The sequence below is a fragment of the Uloborus diversus genome, chromosome 4 (genome assembly GCF_026930045.1).
Source record: "Uloborus diversus isolate 005 chromosome 4, Udiv.v.3.1, whole genome shotgun sequence".
In the NCBI taxonomy this organism is placed as follows: Eukaryota; Metazoa; Arthropoda; class Arachnida; order Araneae; family Uloboridae; genus Uloborus; species Uloborus diversus.
Window position 1 is genome coordinate 58,275,908 of NC_072734.1, and position 25,237 is coordinate 58,301,144.

The 25,237-nt window shown below is 33.5% G+C and overlaps 2 protein-coding genes across 5 annotated transcripts in view; one reads left to right on the top strand and one right to left on the bottom strand.

Moving 5' to 3' along the window:
• Window positions 1–25,237, bottom strand: part of LOC129220408 (uncharacterized) — an 86,214-nt gene that overhangs the window by 52,125 nt on the left and 8,852 nt on the right. For 3 of the 4 annotated variants that reach the window (XM_054854825.1, XM_054854824.1, XM_054854828.1), the window contains exons 2-3: window positions 12,727–12,953; window positions 8,211–8,402 (exon numbers count right to left, since the gene is read on the bottom strand). In XM_054854825.1, the coding sequence (XP_054710800.1) occupies window positions 8,211–8,402; window positions 12,727–12,933 (399 nt within the window). In that variant the 5' untranslated portion in view covers window positions 12,934–12,953. Of the gene's footprint in view, window positions 1–8,210; window positions 8,403–12,726; window positions 12,954–15,767; window positions 16,144–25,237 lie in introns of those variants that run through there. The other variant, XM_054854826.1, reaches the window with a different exon arrangement.
• Window positions 2,998–5,464, top strand: LOC129220409 (uncharacterized). Its single transcript, XM_054854829.1, is given in 4 exon segments — window positions 2,998–3,147; window positions 3,149–3,231; window positions 4,947–5,084; window positions 5,086–5,464. Coding segments are annotated over 4 exon segments (750 nt in total).

Genomic DNA, 25,237 nt, shown 5'->3' on the forward strand with positions numbered 1-25,237 from the left:
CCTAACCCCAGGCAGGGTTCCCGAATCACATCCCTCTTAAGGCACTCAAATATAGTCTAAAAGTGGAGCTTTAAATATTTCAGCATCAGAGAATTTTCGGAAGAGAACTCCCGGCACCCTTCCTCTGAATTCACCACAAATGTTCTAAATTTCAATTTTTAAGGCTTCAGTTTCTAAATTGTTCTGTAGGAATAGTACCCCTCTTACCTATAAACATGACATATGACCGCCTAAAAACTTTAATACTTTAATTTTGGAAACTTTTTTAAAGAATCTTCCTACATCCTTCCCCCTTAAGTCAGTCAAAGATAGCCCAAAACAAAGTTCTAAAAATTTCAGAAGCGAAAATATTTCGGGCTGAGGGTGCGGAATACCCCCCCTCCTCTCATTGTGTTTACTAAATGCAGTGTAAGTTTTTGTTTAAGGTTAATTTTTCTATTGAGAGAGCAACTCGATTCCACACATCGCCAATGACAACCCAAAGTTTTAAGACTTCAATTTCGAAAACGTTTCGAGAAAGACCCCTGAATTCCCTAACTCTTAACTCACTCAAAAATAGCTAAAATAGCATTTCAATACTTCGGGGAGAGAGACCCCCCCCCCCCCCCCCGAACTCTTTCCTCTAAGTTCACTAAATTTTACCTCAATTTACGGTTTCCCCTTTTCATCACCGAAGATTTAAGAATTTAAATTCTAAAACGTATTGAGAGAAAGCCTTCGAATTCCCTCTTCTTAAGTCTTCCAAAGATTACCTAAAGCTGAGTACTTTAGCTTTGAATATTTTTTGGGAAAGGAGAACCCCGAACCCCAAGATGGTCTTAAGTTGCGCTTTTAAGACTCCAATTTCGGAATTTCTCCTAAAGAGAGCGCCCTCGAGACAGCATGCCAAAGACAGCATGAAAGTTTTAAGACTTCAATTACAAACACTTTTCGGAAGAGGGTCTCAAATGCCCTTTAACTTAAGTCATTTACGTATAGCCTCAAATAGTTTTTAATACATCAGCTACAAAACATTTTCATGTTAAAACACCAAAACCATCTCTCATAAATTCACCAAAGATAGCCTAAATTAGTGTTTTTAAGACTCCAGTCTTCGATTCTTTTTTAAAACCCACTTTTACATCATTAGAGACAGCCTAAAACTTTTTGACTTTTAAATTTTTAAGGGTTTGCAGAGGAGAAATATCAAACCACTCCTAGCTTCAAAAATATTTTCAATTCAGTTTTTCGATATTTTATACTGTAACCCGTGAGTAACCCCCCACCCCGCCTTAGATTGTCCAAGATATCAACGTTTTAAAACCAACGTTTTAATTTGCGAACAGATTACCCTCTTTGCAAGAGCAGCGCTTTTTCGCAAACTCGTGCTCCGTTATTTTTCTTCTTTCCTTTCTCTCTCTCCCCCCTCCAATATTCCCAGTCTAGCGAGTGTTAGATTCAATGACAGAATTTAGTGTTTCCTCAAGTCTTTGTCAAAATATAGTAACCTTTTCTTTAGTTTTTACTCTTGTAAAACACAGGTACCCTTGCTTTCCCCGGTGTTAACACTCGTTGTGTCAAAGCACATTTCAAAATCTTCGTCAGTTAGGACCCAGTCCTGCAAAGCTCACCTTCTTTATTTTTTTGTGTCATTGTACTTCTGTTTTTGTTTTTTTTTTCAATAACTCCCATTGTTAATAAAGTTTTTCTAACTTGGGCTGACAGTTTTGGGGTCTTTATACGGGCATTCTGGCTTTCTGCCGAAATTTTGTTATTTCTTCTATTGTATTTCTTGAAGATTCTCTTCTGATTTCTTTAATTCAATATGGTTATGAAGAAATGTACCCAATGCCATACGAATCGAAGGTAGTTTACTACCTGTCAGCTCACTTATGGTTGAACTAAGAAGATAAGCCTCTGATTTTGATCTAATTGATGTATTTGCCATGCTCAGTTATTTTAAAGTAAAGAGACATATGCATTTCAAAAATAAGTGCAAACTGCCATTCCAACAGTGGTGAAATCAAGACCAAAACAATTTAGAATACATACATAAGCAACAACAAGTTGAAAATTTATTCGATCACGACTGTTAAAGGAATAGATTTTATGTATTTATTTGTATTTACAAAAGTATTTTCATAATGGCTATTGTTAAGTCTCTATATAAAATAGCAATTTTATAAAGCCATTGTTTTCTTGTTAATAAAAATAGCAATTGTATTTTACCTTAGTGAGGTCGATGGTCGTGTGTCGTACGTGTTCTATTCAGCAATGATGAAAACTTTATCTGCGTTGAGCTACCTCTAAATATTATCGAAATGTTTTCAAATTTTGTCTGATTTATTTTTTAATACATTGGAACAAAATGGGAGGGTAGGACTCAAAAAATTGACACCTTCGAAATTTTGGACCACCCTATTGAAGAGGCTTGAGTGTACATCCTCGGGAATTTTTGAATTTGGACTCTTAAAATCACACTTGTAGGTCATCTTTAGAAACGTTCAGAGAACCGACAATTTTTCAAAGTAGAAGCTCTAAAAATGCAATTAAAACAACTCTTCAAAAATGGATTAAATTGCGTGATGAAGCTGAGCACAGCATCTTCAAAGTGTTCCAACCGAGGAGAAATGCCAAAGCAACAGTGGGGAACTTTTGCTTTCAAGGTCGCAGATAAGTGCAATTTCTGTAAATCATTTCTCTGTGCCTTGCATTTGATTCCGTGGGAAAGTAGGTCACTTAGGTGCCCCTTTATCTCCCTCAACTTCAGTTTAAGCTCTCTTGGTGTTTTTCTTATGCTAAAGTCGAAGAAAATGTTTCATATGCATGTGATTACTGTTTGTTTTCATGAAGTGTTATCTTTTAAAAATATACTTTGCTTGATAATTTTTTAACATTGCATTTTTCAGTTGTATATATGTGGCGTTTGTGATTATAATGCCTAATTCCCATTAATAGTATAAATTATGCATTTATGTTAACAGTACTATATTTATATGCATTAATATGATTCATTCAATGTCTAAAATAAATACAGTACAAATGCGCCAATACCATCAATCAGATCCTAGTTTATGGTTTGTAATGTGTGAAAGTACTTTTGAACTTGCTACTCCAAAGCCCATAACTGATTCAAAAACAAAATATAATTACGTAGTTGCACATATTTCCTCCTGATACAGCTTTTTTAATAAGAGATGTATTAATGAAACCAGATAGAACCGATCCTTATTCCCATATTAAGAAAGAACTTATTCACCAAATTCCAAGCCACGCTTACTCTTTTGAACACTAGGTTGCAGGGCTGCACGGGGTCACTCAAAACTTCCGGCGGAAGTCTTATTTGTATTGCTTTTTACGACGAATTGCTCTGTTTATGTATCTGTAATTTGATTGAATTTTTAAAATTAATCATGAATTTCAAAGGCGCAAAATTTTCGTAAAAAGAGGGGATGTTGTTCTGCTTTCGGGTACAGCATGAGGACAGGAGCAAATAAGATGTCAGAAATAAAGATGTTCAAATTTCTAAATGTCCTGATCGTCGAATCAAAGCCAATGCCTTAAAGCGAAAGGATTGAATCTTAATGAATATTATGTAGTAAACACACTTTGTGCGAGGTATTTACGAGCTGGAAACATTCACCTTAATTTCATCAGCTTTGTATTTTTACTGTAATGTGTGAAGATCTATATTGATCTATATTAAATTGATTATTAGAAAAACTCAACCTGAACAATTTTTTATTGGCTTCCTGCAAAGCTGAAAGTTTCCAGTGTTTTGACGGGTTTCAAACAGTTTGATTTGTGTGATTAAAATAAAGAACCACTATTCATTACCTCATGAGAAAAAAACTTCCCATAGCTCGAACTATCAATAACTCGAACCATTTAGCCCGTCTCTTGGGACTTGGGAGAGTTATTGACGGTACTTTAATATTAGGCGCTCTAATTGTAAACAAATTTAGATATTCGACAATCGGTAAACAAACTCATTAATTAAAGTTATAGTATAGTATCATAGTACAGCTATTGGTATTACATTCAAAGCAATTTTAACGCAGGAGAAAGCACTCGGAGATTAAATTTAAATTTTGTTATCTTTCAATTTTTTTTTTTTTTTATGCCTATCAATCTTGCTACAGAAGCAAGTTGATTAAACAAAAAAAAAAAAAAAAAGTGATGAACAAATATGTAATAAAATATATTAAATATCAAACCTGAAAATTAGGTAGCAACTGTAATAAGTGTGTGTGAACTGAAAAGCTACAACAGGAGAATTGATTGAATATGACACCAAAACTCCCTGTCATAGCCATTCTGTGTGAACGCAGTGCAGAAAAGCTTCCATCTTTGAAAAAATAGCTTCAACTTAAGAATAGGAATTACAATTCACAACGTACTTGCAATCCAATAGATTTGTGATTCTTGAAAGCAGACTTTGTATCAACTTTATTTCTGTTTAGGAAGTATTCATAAATGCTTATCATTGAAATCGCGGTAATGATCGACAAACGAAGACTCGTTTTTTTTTCTTATATTTGTATTTAAAGGATCAGGAAAATCAGATCCGTTGATCGACAATTTTTGAGAATAGCAAAGCCTATTATACTCATTTCATGCATTAAAATACGCAAAAGACATGATTCTACTTAGAACTGAAAGAAAACAAAATTGCCTGAACACTGTAAACATCAATCGTTAGTAATAGATTCGCCATCCATATACTAAAGGATTGGTAAGGTCACAGCCATTGAAAGATAATTTTTAACAATAACTAAGTTTGTCTTTCTTATTTAATGCATTGAAATACGCAGAAGACATTATTCTGCTTTTTAAAGAAGCACAACAAAATCGCTTTCGCTATGAACACCTATCTCTAGCAATGGAGATTGGCGCTTAACCGGAAATAAGACTCGCTACTTCCGGTCTACGTCAGTGGTTTGTTTGTTTATTTAGGATATTTGGTGAATAAATCGGTCTGGGGAAACATCCCAACAGGAAATTCGAAAGTTACTTTCAGGGGAAGAATTAGGCTCTCGCAAACCATCTGAATTGCTACGGAACATGAAACGTCGCACCGAAACTTTAAATGTAGCTGAAAATTTAGCGTTTGCCATCTTCAGTCCAAACAATTTTAGCTGCAGTTTCTGAACTTACTTTAGACAAAGCTGTAGAAACTGCTGATAGGATCATCGAAGTTTCACCATCTCCCAGGGAGACTTTTGCAGTGTCTAATAAAAGTGAATCAACACTTGAGACTAACTTTCTTCACGAAATTGAAAAGTTAAATAAAAGAATTGATCGTCTTTCCTATTCTGGCAATCGTTCGCTCAACCGCAGAAATAATGGGTCTCGCCAAAGGAGTGTCTCTCCTAATCGTGATCTTTCAATTTGTTGGTATCACAGACGCTTTGGAGACAAATGTAGAGAAGAAAAATGCATGAAACCTTGCAAGTGGCAGGGAAACAAAACGAGCAAGGAATAGCAGCGACTTATTCTTTGCATAAGGAATCAACGTCGCCTGTTCATTCGTGACCGACCAACAAATATTTCTTTTCTGGTTGACACAGGGTCGGACGTCAGTTTAATTCCTGCTAATATCTACCAAAAACGAAATGCTACACAACAAACCCTTATGGTAGCAAATTCTTCCAACATTAATGTTTATGGTCAGAAAACCTTATCGCTGAATCTGAATTTAAGACGAAACTTTTTATGGACTTTCCTGATTGCAGATGTTAGTTCACCTATTCTTGGAGCAGATTTGCTCCATTATTTTGAATTGGTGCCAGATCTCCGCAATAAGTGTCTGAGAGATACGAAAACAAAATTGCAATCAGCAGGCCGAATTAAAGATTCGAAACTACATTCGATTCATATTTCTCTTTCTGGAGATACAGAATATCATAAATTGTTGCGAGAATTTCCTGCTATTACCAAATTACCTAATCCATATCAAACAGTAAAACACAATACTGTTCACCACATATTAAAATTGCTAAGCAAGAATTTCAAAATATGATGCATCTAGGACATATAAGACCTTCGAAAAGCAACTACGCTTCACCACTCCACATGGTTCCCAAGAAAGGAATTTTAGAGTGGAGACCAGTTGGTGATTTTAGATCTCTAAATTCTCAAACAATAAAAGATAAATATCCCATCCCTTGTGTTGCTGATTTTACAGCTGAATTACACGGAACAAAAATTTTTAGTCGAATTGACTTAAAAAAAGCGTACCACCAAATTCCTATTCATCTGGACGATATTCACAAAACTGCAATTTGTACTCCTTTTGGCCTATTTGAAAGTACAGTGATGCAGTTCGGCCTCTGTAACATAAGTGCTACATTTCAAAGTTTTTCAGATAAAATTACTCGAGGATTACCAGGAGTTTACGCCTTCGTCGATGATATACTAATAGCATCTAAAAATCCCGAAGAGCATCACCAACATTTGAAAAACATATTTTCAAAATTGAATGACTGTCCATTCTCCACCTCCAGCAACTATCCCAAAACTAAAAACTATCAATAAAACACCTATAAACGAACCTGCAACATATGTCACCAGATACGGAAGATGAGTACATTTTCGAAAAAACTTAGCAACATATAACCTAATATATCTTCTTTCCACTGTAAAATATTAGTGAAAGATTTTTGTATGTATAGATATCAATCTCAAATTTTCAATTATTTTTGTATATATGTATATATTTTATGTTTTCTTTAACAATATGAAATGACTTCCAGTGTTGATTCTCAAAAAAAAAAAAAAAATCGTTCCTTTGGGTTAACAACCCTCAGTCACTGGGGGAATACTCTGTGGGAAATACATAAATTCATCAGATCGGTTCATGCAAGAGGAGAAATCCCAATTGGGCAACTATGGATACCCCAATTGCGCAACCACTTGAACTCCCACAAGGCTAACTGAGAATCGGCAATGGCAGTCAGAGGAAGATTGCCACTGGAAAAGTGAACCTGTAAATATGTGTATTAAACAGTGATCTACTAAAACCGAGTTATGTAGTGAATATACCACCTCTGACATCACTACAACTGTACTGTTCTTTTCCGGGCTCTTGTGCGGTCAACTCTGATTTTTCCGTCGCGTCACCCCGTAGCAGTGACCAAGTGCGTGTTTGTGTGTGCGCTCCCCTCTCCTCTCCCACACACACACACACATTGTGATACTTTTGCACGAAGCCAAGGTTTGGTTTTCACACATGGAGGTTGGGCACCTTCAATCTACTCAGGGCCTGATTACTGAATAGGCCAACTATGCCGTGTCCTAGGGCCCCTACAATTTAGGGGTCCCGAAGGGCTAAAACTATTTTTTGCAAACGACAAAAATTATAATGTTTAGCTACAAGGGGGCCCCAGAAAAGTATTTGGCTTTGTGCCCCCAATATCTTAATAGGCCCTGTCTCTACTTACATTGGAAAGAAGTGCAGATTTCTGGCACTCCAGAAAAAATACAAGCATAAGCATTTTCAAACTACGTTTAATTTACGGAAAAATCAATAAATTTGAATGAAAGTAAAGCTCAAAAGCTTTCGGGCCCCTTCCGACTCTGGGCCCCCCCCCCCAGGTTGCGGGGTCATGCGGTACGTAGTTACGCCACTGCTCAGTAGTAATGTTACTGTGCTTGATTCACTAAATATATTTTTTAATATATCAGGATTTTAGTATTTATGTTTGTCAGGAACTTACTCTGAAATGCATTTTTGGGTGTCACACCCCAGAAGGATGTCAGGCAGCACTAATGCAGATGGTAATGGTACTCTGTTTGATAAATTAATTGTAATTTAAATTGTTTGGAAAAAGTTTCAGAGCTGAAGTACCTATATTTTTCATAAATTCTTAAATCTAATTTGGTATCAGCCCCTTTCTGAAGGGTGTGAAAATTTTCTGAATTGAAGTATTTGTACTTTTTAAAAATTTGTAATTCCACTTTGGATGTCCCCCCCCCCTACTCCCATACGTAGGACATCCACGACAGACACCCTCCCCCCCGCTTTTCCTTGTAACGGCGCCACTAGATACTTGCAATAAATTTGTCTAATGATTTGAATTCAAATTTTTTTTTTCAAAGATGTCCTTAATTTTGGACACAATAAAACGAAATAGGAAAAAACTGTTTAGCCATTACTGGGTATTCTCACTTAGCCTGATCATGCCTGAGCAGTGCATGCAGAATATTTTCATAAATGTAGAAAAACCTACCATACAATCCATTTTAGCATTAGCTTCAAACAGGTCCTCATCTCTAATTTGTTCAGACCACCCTGTTAAATTTATTATCCTCCGTTCAAGAGCAGTCAACCTTTCCCCGGATGTCGGTCCACCTGGTTTCGCCCTGTCCTCAATGATTCGGTTCACCTTCTTCTTCATATCATTTTTCTTGTCACTCCAGCACTGAAAATAAAATGCGTTTGCTCAGTTTTTACTACAACACTGTTGGTGCAGACAGGTTACAGTGCATCCACAACCCTGGTTTCTAAAGCAGAAAGCAAAACGTGTAATTCTGTCATATTATTTTTCCAGCAAGGAGCAAAGGCTTGCATTGGGAATAAGAATCAGTAGCAAGCCTGAAGAAGATATTGTTTTTTTACATGCAAAAAAACTGAAGCTATTTCAGAAAAACAGAAAATCATATTTAGTAATCAGAAGAATTTCCAGTATAAAATAATTTAACTAAAATTAAGACGTTTCCAAAAGTCTGCTAGTACATATTTTTAAAAAAATATATATCCTTCTGAAAGCTGAGACCAGAAAGAGAAGCATTTTTAATTTTATGAAAATTAACAATTAAAAATAATATTTTTAAACTAATTGATTACTTTTAAAAAATTATGTTTTCTTTCTGCGAAGCACATTTACTTAAACGGAGGTCAGCTCATAAGCAATATAAAGTGAAATTTGTTCCTTAAAAATCTTTGTTTTATATCTTTAGTATCATTTAAAATGTGATAACCTTTAGTACAAATCAAGATGGATCTACTACAATCAAAATTTTTAACCAACAGGATTTAAGTTGCAAGGAGTTCGTTGCTTTGCTGGTTTCAGGCCTATAAAAAGCATCATCTGTTAATCAGTACCGATTACCTAGGATCTGATCTGAAAACTTTTACTCAAAACTTTAAATAGTCCACTTACATCCCTTTGTTTTTCACTGCCTTATATGTATATGCTTTTTTTTTCCTTTTTTATCTAGAATCATTGACAAAAACCTGAAAAACTAAAGTAAATTTCAAACTAAGAATTATTGTTAGCATTATTGCAAGCTTATTCGGTTAATACAAAGTTTCCATCTGCTTTTAAGAACCATAACTTCTGATTATTTGGCGTCAGAATTGCAATTGAAGAGGATTGTAAAATAAGAAATAAGAAAGTCAAAAAGCAAACTGCAGATTACTGCAGACACATGTTTTAGCGTTACAAGAAAAGCCTTTTTCAATGCAAAAGAAATGAGCTTATGAATGACAAAACATCCAACAAAAGCCAAGAGCCAGATAAGCAAACAGCTTAAAAAATAAAAATAGGGGAATAACCAAACACCAATGAGAAAATTATAAACCAATAATGAACCAATCAGAATGTAAACAAACAGCAGGAGCTTTCTCACAGGCATGACACAAGAGAAGGAACGAATTTGATTGGACAAAGATTATACAAATATATATTGGACAAGGCTATAACAAAAACACAATGTCAATAACCGTGAACCACAAGAAAAGAAAAAGCTGAGTAGAAGAAAAAATATCAGGAAATGAAACAAACTAAAAACGAAGTTTTCGGAAAAAGACAAATAAAGAAAAACAGAAGAAAAGTGGGAAATGTCAACCGCATTACAAAAACAAATAAACAAAGCAAGGTGGATAAAAATGAAAGAAAAGATGAAAATAAAAATATGCAAAATAGAAAAAAACAGATAGAGAAAAAAAAATATTATAAATATGGCAGGGCTGCCACTGATTATGGTCCTAAAAATAGTCGTTTTAGTAGCGTCTTAAATGAAAAATAGTCTGCAAAATGGTCGACAAGTGAGAAAAATAGCATCTAAAACAGTCTCTCATTTTTTTAAATAGTATTAATATTAAATTATGCTACAATATACTTTGATGAATAGACGTACCTCAACTGCATGGTATATAGGCGGGATCACCTGGACAAGCGGTGTTCTAACCATTTACACATAAATGGTGTTCCCGACATGGTTTCGTATCAATCTTATTTCAATGATAAGAATGTGAAAGGTGTGCAGACACTAGAGATACAGTAGGCTTTCTGTTTAACGACTTTCAAGGGACCAAAAATTTAAGTAGAAAGCGTCCTTAAATAGAATGCTTTTAACACTATAGTGAACAATATGGGATCATGAAAAGCCATCTCGTTAAATAGGGAAAGTCATTAAATAGAGCGTTGTTAAACAGAACGCCAACTGTATTTATAAAACGATAAAAACATTACGGCCAGTAATTATTTTTTTGAAATGTCTCAAAACATAAAAGTTAAAAAAACTTTTGTATTTCCTTCAAGCACTAATCAGTCACTTTTCTGTCTTAAATGAAGCAACTTATGATGCCCACTACTCTATACCTATTAAATAAACCAACACTTTTGACTATTTTCAATTATATGATATGATGGATGACCCAAGTGTCTGTTAAGAAATTGTTTAATGTCCACTATATGTCAACTGCAGCTAAGCACTTTTCTGTTTCAAAGTATTGCTAAAACACATCAGTTATTTTGTACAACAGACTCTCAAATTTAAAAAAATAATAATAATAATCCCGAAACATGGTTATTAAATTCACAATCACATATGCATATAAAGCAATTAATAATCTTTATCTACATTTACATTGAAATTGTATTTACCATTACAATAAAACGAAAGAAAATAAAGGACTAAATAGTGTACGTAAATTAAATTCTACAAGGCAAACATTAGCACCTATATATTTGTAATGTAATAACTCTGCCGTTGCCAGTTCAAAGCCCAGACGAGAAAAGGGGAGGGTGCCGAAAGCTCCGTGGCATAACTTGTGTTGGTCAGTGGAGCCGAAAGGTTCTCAACCAACCAGGAAAGGCAACCCAAATCCAAGGTGTGGAACTGTGCCGATGAGAATATGGAAACCGGGGTTAAAGGTTGTCGCAAACGGTCCCTCGTGGCCTGGCAAACCCTCGTTGAATATTGCCTTCCGCCTGTAGAGAGGATCAATTCTGACGGTGACCGTATACCTACCCTAGGTTTCCCTAAGCATGGATAAACATAAAATTAAACAAAAATCTTGCAGTGAAAACCGCCCAAAACAAAAGGTTGACTCCTCCTGGGTTATCCAGACGCAGCCAACCCTCACTGAAACTGTCTCTGCTCCTGAAAAGGGGTCAGCAGACAACACTAACAAAACTGTTTTCAGGAACCTCCTGCAACAACTATGAATCCTGAAGTACCTGGCCCATCCGATACCTCCAAAAAGCTGACCAGCCGGCAACGTAGGAATAGCCAATGTGCTATCAAGTTCCAACAGAGCCAGGAACAGAGACAGCAAGACACCCCATCTAAAAAAAGGGTCTATTGGAGGGTTCTACCCCTTCACCATCCAATGTAGCCCAAGTTAAGAGATCTAGAGTCTCCTACAGTTAGGCTGCATCTGCCATTAAGTTGACCATCACCAAAAAAGGTTACCGGGGGATCAACTTTCCCCGGATGATGCTACTGGCATGGCACTGGTACTAGGCAGTATTGTCCTTCTCATCACTGGACTCATCCTTCATTTGCTCATTCATTTTTCTTTTCTTGGACGCTTTTATTTTCTGTCTGTTCCATTTTGGCATCTTTATAATGTTGCCTTTTCTTTGATTCGTTTATCTTTCAGGTTTTTTTTTTTATTCCGTCCATCTTTGGTCTTCTTTCCATCATTTTTCTTTTTCTTTTTTTCTAATGTTGCCTGAAGATGAAGTTTGTATGGGGAGCTCATCAAAATGAGTTTTTCCTTTTCTCTTGTCCTCTTTCGGCTGCATCTTGCTCTCAGTGTATGGGAGTAGTACCCGGTTTTGGCCCTTGGTTAGCACTCGATTTTGCCCCGCACATACAGCTTTCATAAAAAAAGCCGTCATATGACTATACAGAACGCTACAAACAATTACTTAGAATGATAATGAACATAATTAAATGTTGTACAAAGAGAGCTACATACCTTTACTGTTGCAGAAACAGGATTGTAGTATAATTGGTCTAGTTTTGTTCAAAAATTTTAAGTAAAAACCACTCAAACAGAATTTTCTTCACAGGAACGAAAGAAGTGAGTCTAATGAGTTATAATTTAGTGGCCACTGCTTTTTCATCAAGGTGGAGGGTAATTCCTCTCTTATCCACGTGATTGCAGCACTTACAAGGGCTAGAAGGGAGTACCCGGTTTGCTCCCGATTTCCCGGTTTTACCCCACTTTCCCCTACGTTTCACCTTTTTTTCTCTTTAAGCACAATTTATGCAATTTTTGGGAGTACGGGACCTTCATCAAAGTGGGGGCCCTAATTTACAGGTTTTTAAGCTTACAGCTAAATCAAGCATCATGCTCTAATGTAAAAAACATTTTTCAGAAATTTTTCATGTAAAATCTAAACTGGGAGAAGTGAGAGTAACACAAACACATGGCATAACGTTTAACAGAAGAAAATTACAAAATAGTGTAAATAAACAATTTTAAAAAACAAAATAAACAAATCTTACTTTGATCCATTTTTTTGAGGTTTTGACGGCACCTCCTAAAGCATTGAGTGATGATGCTAATTCTGCCCATTTTTTCTTTCTCTCATCTCTCGCAAAATCCCGCCCTGCTCCATTTCTTGACACATCAGAATTCTTTTCAAGAGCTGATACAATTAGCTCTAACTGCTCTTTGCTCATGCTTTTTGCTTTTTTGTTTACAACAGGCATTTCACAACAAGATTAGGAAGCTGAAAAAATGAAAAAGTATGAGCTAAAGAACACATATGAGTTGCTACACATTTTTGCTACAACCGATGGTGACATACTTGCCAAATAAGAGTTAAACTTTATTGTGCTCAACATTACCACTTTTAATGGGTAGTTTGCTCAAATATTAGCATCTTAGAAAAGTGGAAAAATATGAAGTAAAATCACAAGTTCAAAGGGTTTAAATTAACTTATATACAGGGTTGAAAACTGCAAACATTCTCAAGACAGAAATTTTTCAAAAAGAAATGGGGGGGGGGAGGGTCCAAATTTAGTGTTTAAATTTAAAAAAAAATTAGGACAGCACTCCATTCTTAAAAATAAAAAATTATTTTTTGTAAACGTGTCCAAAAACAGAAGATATTAGCAACACACACTGAAGAATTATAGCAATTTTCTTAGAAATAAAATTATAAGAAATTATTTCACTTTATTTAAGAATAATTTATTGTTCATCACTAGGCCATGACAAACAGTTTCCTCTTAAGTATGACCAAAAATTACAGTAACCCTTCATTATATTGCACTTATCGGGACTTAAATTTCAAAAAATTTCGGGAGAGGAGCCCCCACGTCCTTCTTTCCTCATCTTTCAACATCATTCAAAGATTGTCTGAAATTGCGTTTTTGAAACTTCTACATCGAAACATTTCTGGGGAAAAGTTCTGTCTTTTGCTACATCATCAAAGGTGGTAAATGGCCTACACTTGGGGTCTTTAAGACTTCAATTTTAAAATTTATTCCGGGGAAAACCCCTGAACCCCCTAGTTTTTAGCATCACTAAAGATACCTAAAATTACGTTTTCGAAATTTCTTCAAACACTTTGAATTATATACAATATTCAAAATAGAGAAAAAAAATACATCAAGGGGAATTGCAGTTCTTAAACTTTTTTTAATTTTATTTTCATTAGTACCCCCGCCCCCCCCCCCCCCCCCCCCCCCCCCCCCCCCCACACACAATGCATTATTCATTCGCCCAAAATATTAACTACTAGGGCTGGGCATCAATGTATTGCCAAAAAAAACGGTATGCATCCTACATCATTAAACAAGTTTAGAATTTTTCTCTAAACCAACGCATTGATACTGCTCCAATGTACAGACACCGGTCAAGGATTGCTGCCATTTTAATCTCTAATTTTTCACACCGATGTTAATTGGCAGTGTGTCAATCCAATCTGGTTTAACAATGAAGGTGCGAAGAGTTAAACATTTATTTCTCCCAAAACATGTAAGAATTGCACATATGCTGTTGTTGGTTATAGACAAAAGATATGTTGATGAACTAGTAAGTTTAGTCACTTGCCAGAAAAAAAGCAAAATTTAAAGAGCAAAATAGCAACAAAAAATGCAAAATATATTTTGGTGTTACAAGAATTGGAGTTCCTAGCACAGATGTCACACGGGTCGGTAACTCGTAATGTCACCAACCCCTCCCTCTCTTAAAAAAAAAAAAAAGAAAATTTTATAAATGTTTTATGTAAATATGAAATTTATATAATTTTCAGAAACAACTCAGTTCTATTTTTGTGGCATTTGTTTGGAAAACAAATATAATTTGTGAATCCATTTTATGCAGGGGCATACATCTACAAGGAACCTTATTTTTAATGCTTGAAAATGTGAGCTTTTGAATGGAATTCATGACTTTGCATCCATTTACTTACAACTTCTTGCATTGAAAAAACAGGCTCATTGTAATCTTAAAACTTGTCTTCCATATTTTTCACTAACTTGTGCTTTTAGCACTGCTTTATAATGTAATGAATTTCTTTTTGGTGTTGAAATCTGTTAATTCGTATCTGAAATGATATATAATTTTATACCATGTATATATTTTGTAAATCGTAAACAAGCAAATTTATTTATTTATTTTTTTAACTTACATTGTGATGTACAGTAAAACCTGTGAAGTTGACCACCCTTGTAAGTTGGGAACTGATGTGATATACCCCACCCTTGGCGACATTTTCCTGTTGACGCCAAGAAAGCGTCGCCAAGAAAACGATGTATGACGACATATGTCATACATCGTTCTTAGCGATGCTTTTTTAGCGCCAACAGGAAAAAATCAGATAAAAAAACATGATCAAAGCATTTCAGAACACAATATATATAAAAACAACATGAAACAACAAAAAACATCATGAATATACGCTTCAAAAATACCAGAAACTAGAAAGTTTTTAAAATGCTTAAATTGACAAATTACTATAACAGCTCACCAATAAAATATGTACCAATAGAAATAAAAGCTTTTTCCAACATGCATTTCATCGAACAAAAACTTTTCTCATACTATGCTAAAAAAAGAGCAAAGCGATTCAAATTGCGATGTTTAAAGCGGAAAACATCCCCAAAATCAATAACTATTTCAGCCAAAAAAGCGCTTAGTTACTCAAATTTCGATGTATGAAAAGTGTCTCAACAGAACATCCTAAACATAAACAATACAAAAATACCATACATTTATTTGCTATCTAGACATGCTTTCAAAATACCTATTATATTTTACATAAAATAACACCTTTATATTTTTATAAAATCCTGGAGTCAACTTATTTTCAGAAATTCAGTACCTAAAGGAGGCACGTTAATAGAATATCTAAATAATTCGTGGCATCGATAAGAATTAGTTTTTAGAACAAAATAACCGTACTATTTTTGTAAAATTAATCTACATACAGTAAAAATAAAGTTAAAAACTACAAGAACCCCTCAAGGATTTGTAAAAACAAAGAATTTCGGAAGTGAAAGTTTTTTTTTTTTGAATTCTAAAATAAAGAACTTACCTTTTTATGGTATAAATCCTCACTCAGTCTAAAACAATACATCATATGACAATGGCACATTACAGATACACACCACGTTGGAGTTACACCACTTTTAATTAACGTTCAAGTTTGAAGAAACTGGCATTTTCTAATGTTTTTTACTTCAAAACACAACTACTGAAATTTAAACTAACACAAAATAAGCTTTCTTGTAAGGTATATTGCACGAAACAACACGTATCTCTCCTGTGTGAAACCGAGTAAACAAGTTTGAACAGATCTAAGATTGCCTTCGGTTGCGAAACACAGGTTAGTTTCGCCAGGGATGCCATGCTTAAAAAGTTATCGCCTTATTGGCGAGAAAAATATTTCAATTTTGTGCAAAAAACGGATGTCGCCAAATGGGGGGGGGGTATATCACATCTGTACCGTAAGTTGACCACCTGTCTAAGTTGACCGCTTTTTTCAGGCACGGAATTAGCCCTTATCATATAAATCAACCTCTTTAAGTTGACCACCTGTTTAAGTTGACCACTAAAGTAGAGCACCGCGAGTGGTCAACTTACACAGGTTTCACTGTATTTCTCTCTACATTGCGATGTAAGTTTGCGATGCATCACAATGTAGAAATTCCTACATTGCCCAACCCTATTAACTACTGTGCAGTTATTTCTTCAAAGATGTCATAGCTGAATATTGAATTTTGCTTTCACTGGCGATGAAGTACAATGAGGCAGTGGTGGCTCTTGGGAGGGGCCAGAGGGGGCCCGGGCCCCCTCACTTTTTTCAGAATATAATAATTTATAACTTTTATTTATTTTCCTTTTTTTGGTGCATACTAACTTGAAATTAAGAAAAAGGATTATATCGTATTATCTTGCATATAATCCGCAGATTATCTGTTAAAAAGTGTAAAATTAATTAATGCGGATTATACGTTGTTGCGGGCTATCTGCGCATGTGTGTGTGTTTTTTCCCCTCAACACCAATGCATTGAACCAATATTTACAGCAGGATTCGCAGAGACCGTTACCCTACCTGTATACTGCTTATTTTACATAGCTCGAATGTTCTTAAGCGATTCAGGCTATGTAAAATAAACAACAGTAAAAGAAGAAGCCTTCATTTGCACAAGATTAGACCGTTAGCTCCTTTCTTGACCCTTTGTCTTCAAAGTAATTAACTTACTATAACAACAATTTAGAGAAGCCAGGGGCCAATCCAGGATTTTTTTCTCGCTATCTATTTTTATGAAAGTATTGCATCATTCTATTTTTGTGAAAGTTTTTTTTATCAGCATTGTTTTTTTTTTTTTTGAAATTTTAGAGGCATCCTAATTTTTGTAAAAGAGAAGTAGAACAAGTGAAATTTTAGTTCGAAATGTGTAAATGTCATCTAGTGTTATTTTTAACAGGTTTCGTTTTTTGGGGAGGGGGAGCTAAAAATCTAAGAGGTACGAAAAAAATCATCGTAATTTCAGCTTAATGGGCTATGTACTGTGTACAAAATAGGAAATTATGAGAAAAACGGTTTCCCAAAACAGATGTTGAACGATTGCGATAATATTGCATAAATACACTTTGGCGAGAAACAGCTAAAAATTAGTTAAAATACTACAAAAAGTTTTCTATTTAAGCGATTGTTCATATAAACCTGCTTAGAATTTTATTTTATGAGTAAATTTTGTTTTAAACAGAGAAACAAATTTTATATTTTAAAATGCGAATTTTTGTGAAATTTTCGATGTTTTTGTGAAGCCACTGATTTTATAACTTGATTTTTGTGAAAATACCGATTTTAAAACAAGATTTTTGTGAAGGTACCAAAAAACGGTAGCAAAATCAGCCTGTATTGGGACCTGGAAGCAATCATTATTTTTTAGATTATTTACATTTTAGTTTTGAATATACCTTAAAAGTTATTACTTCTTTGTTTTTAAATTAGTTGCAAAAATATATTTAATTTTATTAATTTAACAAAAAAAAAGTTTAAATATTAAAAAAATATATTATTTTTTTAATTTTTTTTTTTTTTTTCAAAAACCAAGGGGGGGGGGGGACCAGGCGAGTGCACCCATGATCTGGCCCTCTCACTTTTTCTAAGCACGAGCCGCCACTGCAATGAGGTGTTTGGAAAGATATCGTATTTCATTAAATTTTGACATTTTTCTAAAACATCTTTTTCAATTTTAGCTTTTTTGCTGAAGAACTTTTGAACTGAGCTTAAACCCTTTTACTGGCACAACATCATACATCAGTACTAACGGGCAGTGTCATTCGGCTAGTTCACAAGCTAAACTTCCAGACTTAGAAAAAATGAAAAGCTTTCTGGGAACACAAAACCTAACCGGAAAATTTTCAGCAAATAATCATTTTGCCTAATTCACCCTTGAACAAAGAATTAAATTTATATTCAAATATGAAAAAGACAAAAAAAAAGTGCTTTAAATCATTTATTTATTTTTTTTAAAGTAACATATATTTTATGCTTATTTTTCAACAACAGAAGAAAACTGCCGAAACCATTATTTTTTTCACACAAAGGTTTCCGAAAAAAGGTTTCAACGGAAATTTACAAGGATTTTAAAATTTCCCTTTTGTTTTTTAAATTAACGTTAGCAGTTCAAAAAAATTCCGTAGAGCCAAATAATTTCTGCAAACACCTTTCGCGCGTTCGTCTATATTATGCAAGACTGTAAACTTCTTTCGCTCACTTTTATTGATGTGGATCGGATAAATACCCAGCGGGTAGGTAAATATTTTTTGGGTGTTTACCCAAGGCCTGGGTAAATACCCAAAAACTGGGTACTTTACAAAAAAAATGCAAAAAGTGAATGGGATTGTTTTTAAAAATCTAAATATGAAATAATTGGTAAAACTGATACTTATGTATTATTACATAGTTTATAATATTTTTTATTGAAAGAATTGATGAAATCATGAATGAAACACATTGTGAAACAAAGAATCTTTCTTTTCAACGTAATAATTGGAGAAGTATAAGCAATTCAATGATGAACTTCAGAATTTCAAAATCACAATCTAGGTTAGTCATATCCAAAATGAAAAAAAAAAAGGAAGCACGAGGGATGTTTGGAAGAATAAACTGAGAAGTTATTAAGACACTGTGATGTTATTCATTTATTTTATTGCTGTTTAAGTGATAACGTGGCAAATATAGAAACAGTTTTCACATTAATAAGCAAAAGAAAAATTCAAAATATTGTTTTCTGTTGCCTTGCTCATTTGCATTTGTTCCCCGGTACTTCAAGATGTAGATTTATTGAAACTATTTTTAATACACGCAATTAGTGATGTAGGGTGGGAAGGTAAATATTTTTTTGGGTATTCATCCGAAGGCAGGGTAAATCAACTAGTAATTGCGCATTTTGCAAAAAAGTTTTGGGTGGTATCAAAAGAAGATAATTTTCTTTTTAAAACAAACTGTAAAATGAAAGATTAAAAATATAAAAATTTATGTAGGGTCACACCCCCAGTAATTGGCAGGTCACCAGTGATTGGCACTTCTAAAAAAATGTCCTAAAATAAAATTCGTGTCCAATCTTTTTAAAGTAGAAGGCTATACATCAACTGAATGTACATTTATTTTAAAGATTATAACTTTAATTCATGTTATTAAATGGTAGCAGTGCATAGGAAAGAGAAACAATCGTGGCTTGTGTCGAATCAGCCATTTTTATCGCAAAAGCTTCTTCTCTGGCGGGAAGCATGCGCATTAATCCATTAAAATATGACTTAAAATACATTTTAAATTTTCGTTGTCAAAGTTTTGTTTAGTTGAAAGGTGTTACTTTGAGTGGTAGCAATATATTTTGTCCCTTCTTGGATTTTTGAAATAATGATGGATGCCATTTAGTGATGCTTCAGTTTTGTTAGTCTCCAGTAATTGGCACATGTGCCTGCCTATAAACACTAATGTGTTGTGCAATATGTTTCTTTTCTGATACTTTTGCAGCAACTATATTACATGGGTTCTTCTATTGATTTGAATCCTACAGAATATACTGTTAAATTTTTGAGAGAGACAATAAAAAACAAATATGTTAGGCCATCAGTCAGAAATGCTCACTGTAGAGAATCGGCTTATTTTTTATGATCCCTTAGAATCATCGGCTCAATGTTCCTTTTTCTGCGGAAACAGCTTTAAATTGTAAAATTGAAACTGCATACCGACTAACGAAACAGCAACAATCTCGATATTTTTTTTCCATGCAACATTCCAAATTTATTTTCATTTCTCTAAAATACGTTTCCAACGTCAAGATGTGTGGTTTAGCATTAATTTATGTAAAATTACCTACTTTGAATTAACATTCATTATGTTTCTTATGATGATAAATTTTGTATGTAATCTAAAAGTGAAAAATAGAGTGATTTTAGTTTTATTAACATGTGCCAATTACTGGATCACAAGGCGTCATACACTGGGGTATCAGGTGCCAATTACTGGTGATTTTAGAAACTTTATACATACATATTTTTAAAAAAATATCAATTCAAATAATTTTGATTTTAGTGTACTAAATACATGCACAGATGTGCATTCTTTAATACAAAAATATTTGCAAGTGAATATTTTTTTTTTCTAAGTAATGAAAACATAGGTAAGTTTAAGGACAAACACTTAAAGTGCCAACTACTGGGGTTGTTACCCTATTATAATTTTTTTAATTAAAGGCTTAATGAAATTTTACAAAAAGAAAACTGTCAGAATTTAGAATGAACTATTCTAAAACTTAAATGGGTTGTTTGCTTTTTTTTTTTATAACGAGTTAAGCTTTTTACTTTTTGTAGAATGGCTTTTTATATCTGAAATTTGGCTATCAACGTTGAGTAGGCATATCCAACACATTTAATGTGAATATCATATTAGATTGCTAAGTTGTTTCACACAATAATTCTTTAAATATGTGATCAAAATACAATTTTTGGACAAAAATTTATTGTTTTGTATATGGTTGATTATATATATAGTGGAATACATACAGAAAAGTATTTCAGTTGAATATAAATTTTTGAAATAAATACCCATTTTGGGAATTTACCCAGGTATATACCCTGGGTATTTACCCCTAAAAATAAATACCCGGGTATTTTACATCACTACTCACTTTACAAGTGAATGAAAATCATAGGAAAATTAAACTCTTTGAAAGGACACAAGACTAGGGTCCCTTGACCTTATCTCTTTACCAAGGGCGGATCCAGGCTCCGGTTAAGGGAAGGGTCACCAAACGTGTACCCACAAACAACGGTATCTTGGTGGGGGGGGGGGGTAACAACATGCTCGTCAAAAAAAAGGGGGTTCTTCGGTCTAAATCGTAGTTTTACCATATTTCGTTATGTATGAAGGATCTGAAAACGTTGGTATTGAAATCTTGTGCTTGTTTCTTACTTACCAACAAATTGTTGTTGCATTATTAGCATATATAAAACAAAAAATACAGTATGCTTCTAAGAAAACTATGTATATTCTAAACGTTACAATTTTTAAACTTTGTGGCGGCCTGATTTTTATAATTTGAACTAGCAGAGGCAGCAGTCATTTATGTTGGTCAACACACTAGATTAAACTAAAATGAAAATGAAAAAATTATAAATCGAACAAGAATTTCAAATTGTAGAAGTACCATACTGAATAGTCAGTAGCAGAATTTAGGGGAAGTCCAGGGGGTTCAGGCTCCTCCCAAAGAAATAAATGAATGCAACTATTTTATTTAATTTTTTAATTGAATTCTCTTTTACATAAATAAAAAACTTTCCATCATGAAAAAGAACACAAAACACACAAAGCATATTTGATGAAAAGTATTTTGTTTCCTAAGGAAGTACAATAGACTCTCTGTATTCTGAACATTCGTTGGACCGAAAGAAAGTCTTCAGTTTAAGAGGGTGTTCAGTATAGGGGGAGACGAAAGTAATGCATACGTGATTCCCGGGACCATCAAAATGTGTTCAGAATATCTGGGTGTTCAGGTAAAAGAGTCAACTGTACTTCAGGAGTCAGAGGCCAGAGCGGCAGAATACATTTAATTCATCGAAGAACCTAATACCGCATTTCGTCTGTTAATTCCTCTTTGAGGGAATCAACTATTAACATTTTAAAATAATGTGTAGCCTAGAAGAGTCATTTCTATCCAAGAAGCTATTTTGGAAACAATAGATTTGTTTTTTAGCTTATAAAAGACGTAGAATGAAAAAAATCGCATGGTAGTTTCTTGGCTAAGCCATATAATATTAATAGAAACGGCATTTAGTATCAAAATGGTATGTCATCTGCATCAGGGCATTAAGAACAAATCGACAACTACTTTGAAAGAAATAATTTCTACATAAAATAAAATATAATACAATATTACTAATGTAAATATACTATAAACTAAATACAATCAAACTTACACGTTATGAAGGTATGATTTTCTTAGTTACATAATATTTTATAGTTAACACATAAATTAATTTATAAAAACTCAAATGAAGTACGGGTATAATTAAAAACTTTACCCGCATGTTATAATCATTATGACAACGGTTCTAATTGAAACCGCTTATTTTATAGCATCTCGGTGAAATTATACAGGGTTTTTAGTAGGGGAATGTGGGGCAAAGTGAAATAGTTAACATGACTGAGCTTTTTCAAAATGAACAAACTGGAAATTTGTTTTGAAAATTACAGTACATAACGAAAAAACATTGTATTTTATAACAAAACCTGCATTGAAACCTTATTTTTGATTTTTGACAATAAAATAGTTTCTTCAAATAAAAATGTGGAAAATGTTAACTTTTTTTTTCCATGGGGCAAAGAGAAAACTGAAATATTTTTCGAATGAAATATGTTCTATTCGATTGTGAAAAATATTTTTGATCAAATTACTAAGTAAATAAAACGTGGGGATTTATTAGATGATTGAATGAGTGACTTTGACAATTGTGAGAAATATTAAAAACAGAAGTAAAATAAATCTTAACTAAATAAATACTGCACCGAATATTGGAAGGTCCCAATTCATCATTCGATAATATCAAAATAATTTTTGAGTTACAACAAAATATTACAATTTGAGTATCATTTTTTAAAAATTGCTTGTATTATCATACGATTAGATTTTCAGAGATAATTTTTTCTTGACTGGAATAGACTACACACATGGGTCTGTCCAGGATTTTTCACAGGGTCCGTTTTTTGTGAAAAATCAAATAATTTTGTGAAAAATCAAATAATTTTGTGAAAAATGAATTAATTTTGTGAAAAATCAAAAAATTTCGCAAAAAAATTTTTTTTTTTTTTTTTTTTTTTTTTGTTAAAACGAAATTTTAGAATTTAGAGATGGCACAAACTGAATCAATTAAACTTAAAGTTGAGTGTTTTCCTCTTCTACGTCGAGAAAATCATTCTGGATTTTTTTCTGATATTTGGCGGGGGGGGGGGGGCATCGCTCATTCAAGTATCAATATTTATCTACCATTCTACAATATGTTAAATTATACTAGATATATTTCTGTACAGTACTTAAAATTATTGTAACAAAAATATAAATAAATAAAATAAAATTCAAAATAGGGTTCAGCATTCAACTTTTTGACCCAAGACACTCTTAAAAAGCAGAATTTCATTTAAAACTTATAAATTCTGTGATTTTTACAAAAATAAAAATATATTTCAATTGTTTACCTCTTAACAAAGCGTAATAATCATCAAAAATTCGAAAAATCCGATTCCCATAGCGAATGCAAAGAGATCGCAATTCTCAAAGTGAAGGCATCAAAAGTGTAAAAACGACTTGTAAAAGAAATATTTTTCATAAAATTATTTTAAAATTGCATTTTAGAGTCCTATGATAAACATATCATTAATATCTGCGGACACAGTTGACCCAAAAAATAAAATAAAATAAACCATCTATTCAGCATTTTAATTTTTGACTCATAACAGAAAATGGAATTTTGCTCTAAAAACTTGAAATGAGAGTTCTAACAGAAACAAAGAGACTTTTCATTAATTTGAATCCTAATAAAGCGAAGTTAGCTTGAAAAAAGAACAAAATATGATTCTCATATCGGATGTTAAAAGATTGCATTTTTCAAAATGTAGATGAAATGTAGATTCAAAATATAGAAATGTTTTCAAAATCTAAAGAAAAAAAAACGGTAATTAAAAGAGTTTATTTAAAGTTAATCATCCTTGTTAGCATCGAAAAATCAAAACCCATATAATTTTCCCCCAAAATAACAATTAAACATCGCACCGCACCGTAAAAACGCAAATATTGACAAGCTAGAAAAATGATGAGAATATTTTCTAATCAAGTCATTATAAAGGTTCAACGCCAGACGTGGGTGATAATTTTGAAGTTGGTAACCCTATCTGAAGCGATCACATTTTTTCCTCACCCTTACTATCCTTTTGCAGTTCTAAGTTCATTTTGCAGATACATATTATTATTGTTTATTAAATCATGAGAGGAGCATAAAAATAACATTGGTGAAGGTGAGCGCTTTTCAATTTCCAGGGTCCCCTCCAAACATTATTTTAGTATATCAGAACGGTTTTCTTCCACACATTTTCTCACAAGATAAAGTTTAACTTCCTTTTTGACTTCTTCGTGAATCTAGTGATTATGTGGTCGATGTTTACATCAATGTCTCTGTGGATATTTAAGAGAGAAAGTCCCACAAGGCGTTCCTCACACATTGAGGCTCTTAACCAGGTTTTTAAACGCCGCAATGTCGAGAAGGTTCGCTCACTTGTGGCAATACTAACTGGCAATGTAGCTATGAGTCGAAGAAGGCAATTTATTCCAGGATACATGTCCTTGTCACATTCTTCGATAAGTTTTATGATACATGGAGGGAAATCTTTAACTGGATTTTGATTCTTTTCCCATGTCCACTTCGCAACCCACAGTTGATATTCAACTTGCAGCGATAATGTATTAACTGGCAAAAGTCCTTTATAAAAATCCCCCACTTTGTGCAAAACTTCGTTATTAGTACCTGCTAGCAGAGTTTGCGGCAAAAATGCTGTAAGATTGAAAACTAACCACATTTCACCAAAATTGTCGAAGAGTGTCCGTTTTAATGAGAGTAAAAATCCTTTTTACAAGAAAAGTTGCATTCGTGACCGAGTTCGAGAGTCTCCACTTTAATAAAGGGAAATTTAATGTTTTAATCCTAAAAAATGGAGGAAAAAAAAACTCCGAAATGAGGGGTGTACGTTAAACGAGGTTTCACTGTTTTACGCACACTTAAAGAAATTTATTTTCCGCAAATAAACTCTTTTACGAATATTAATTGTTTATGTGCAAATATAGATGTAACCGCAATAGAGGTTTAGCAATGATCTGTTCAAACAATATATTCCTCTTTAAAAAAAAAAAAAAAATTCAAGAAGTAATTCCAGGTTTTTACAGAAAAACCTATTTGCCAGAATTTGTTTATAAATATCCAACAAAAATTACTTTAACC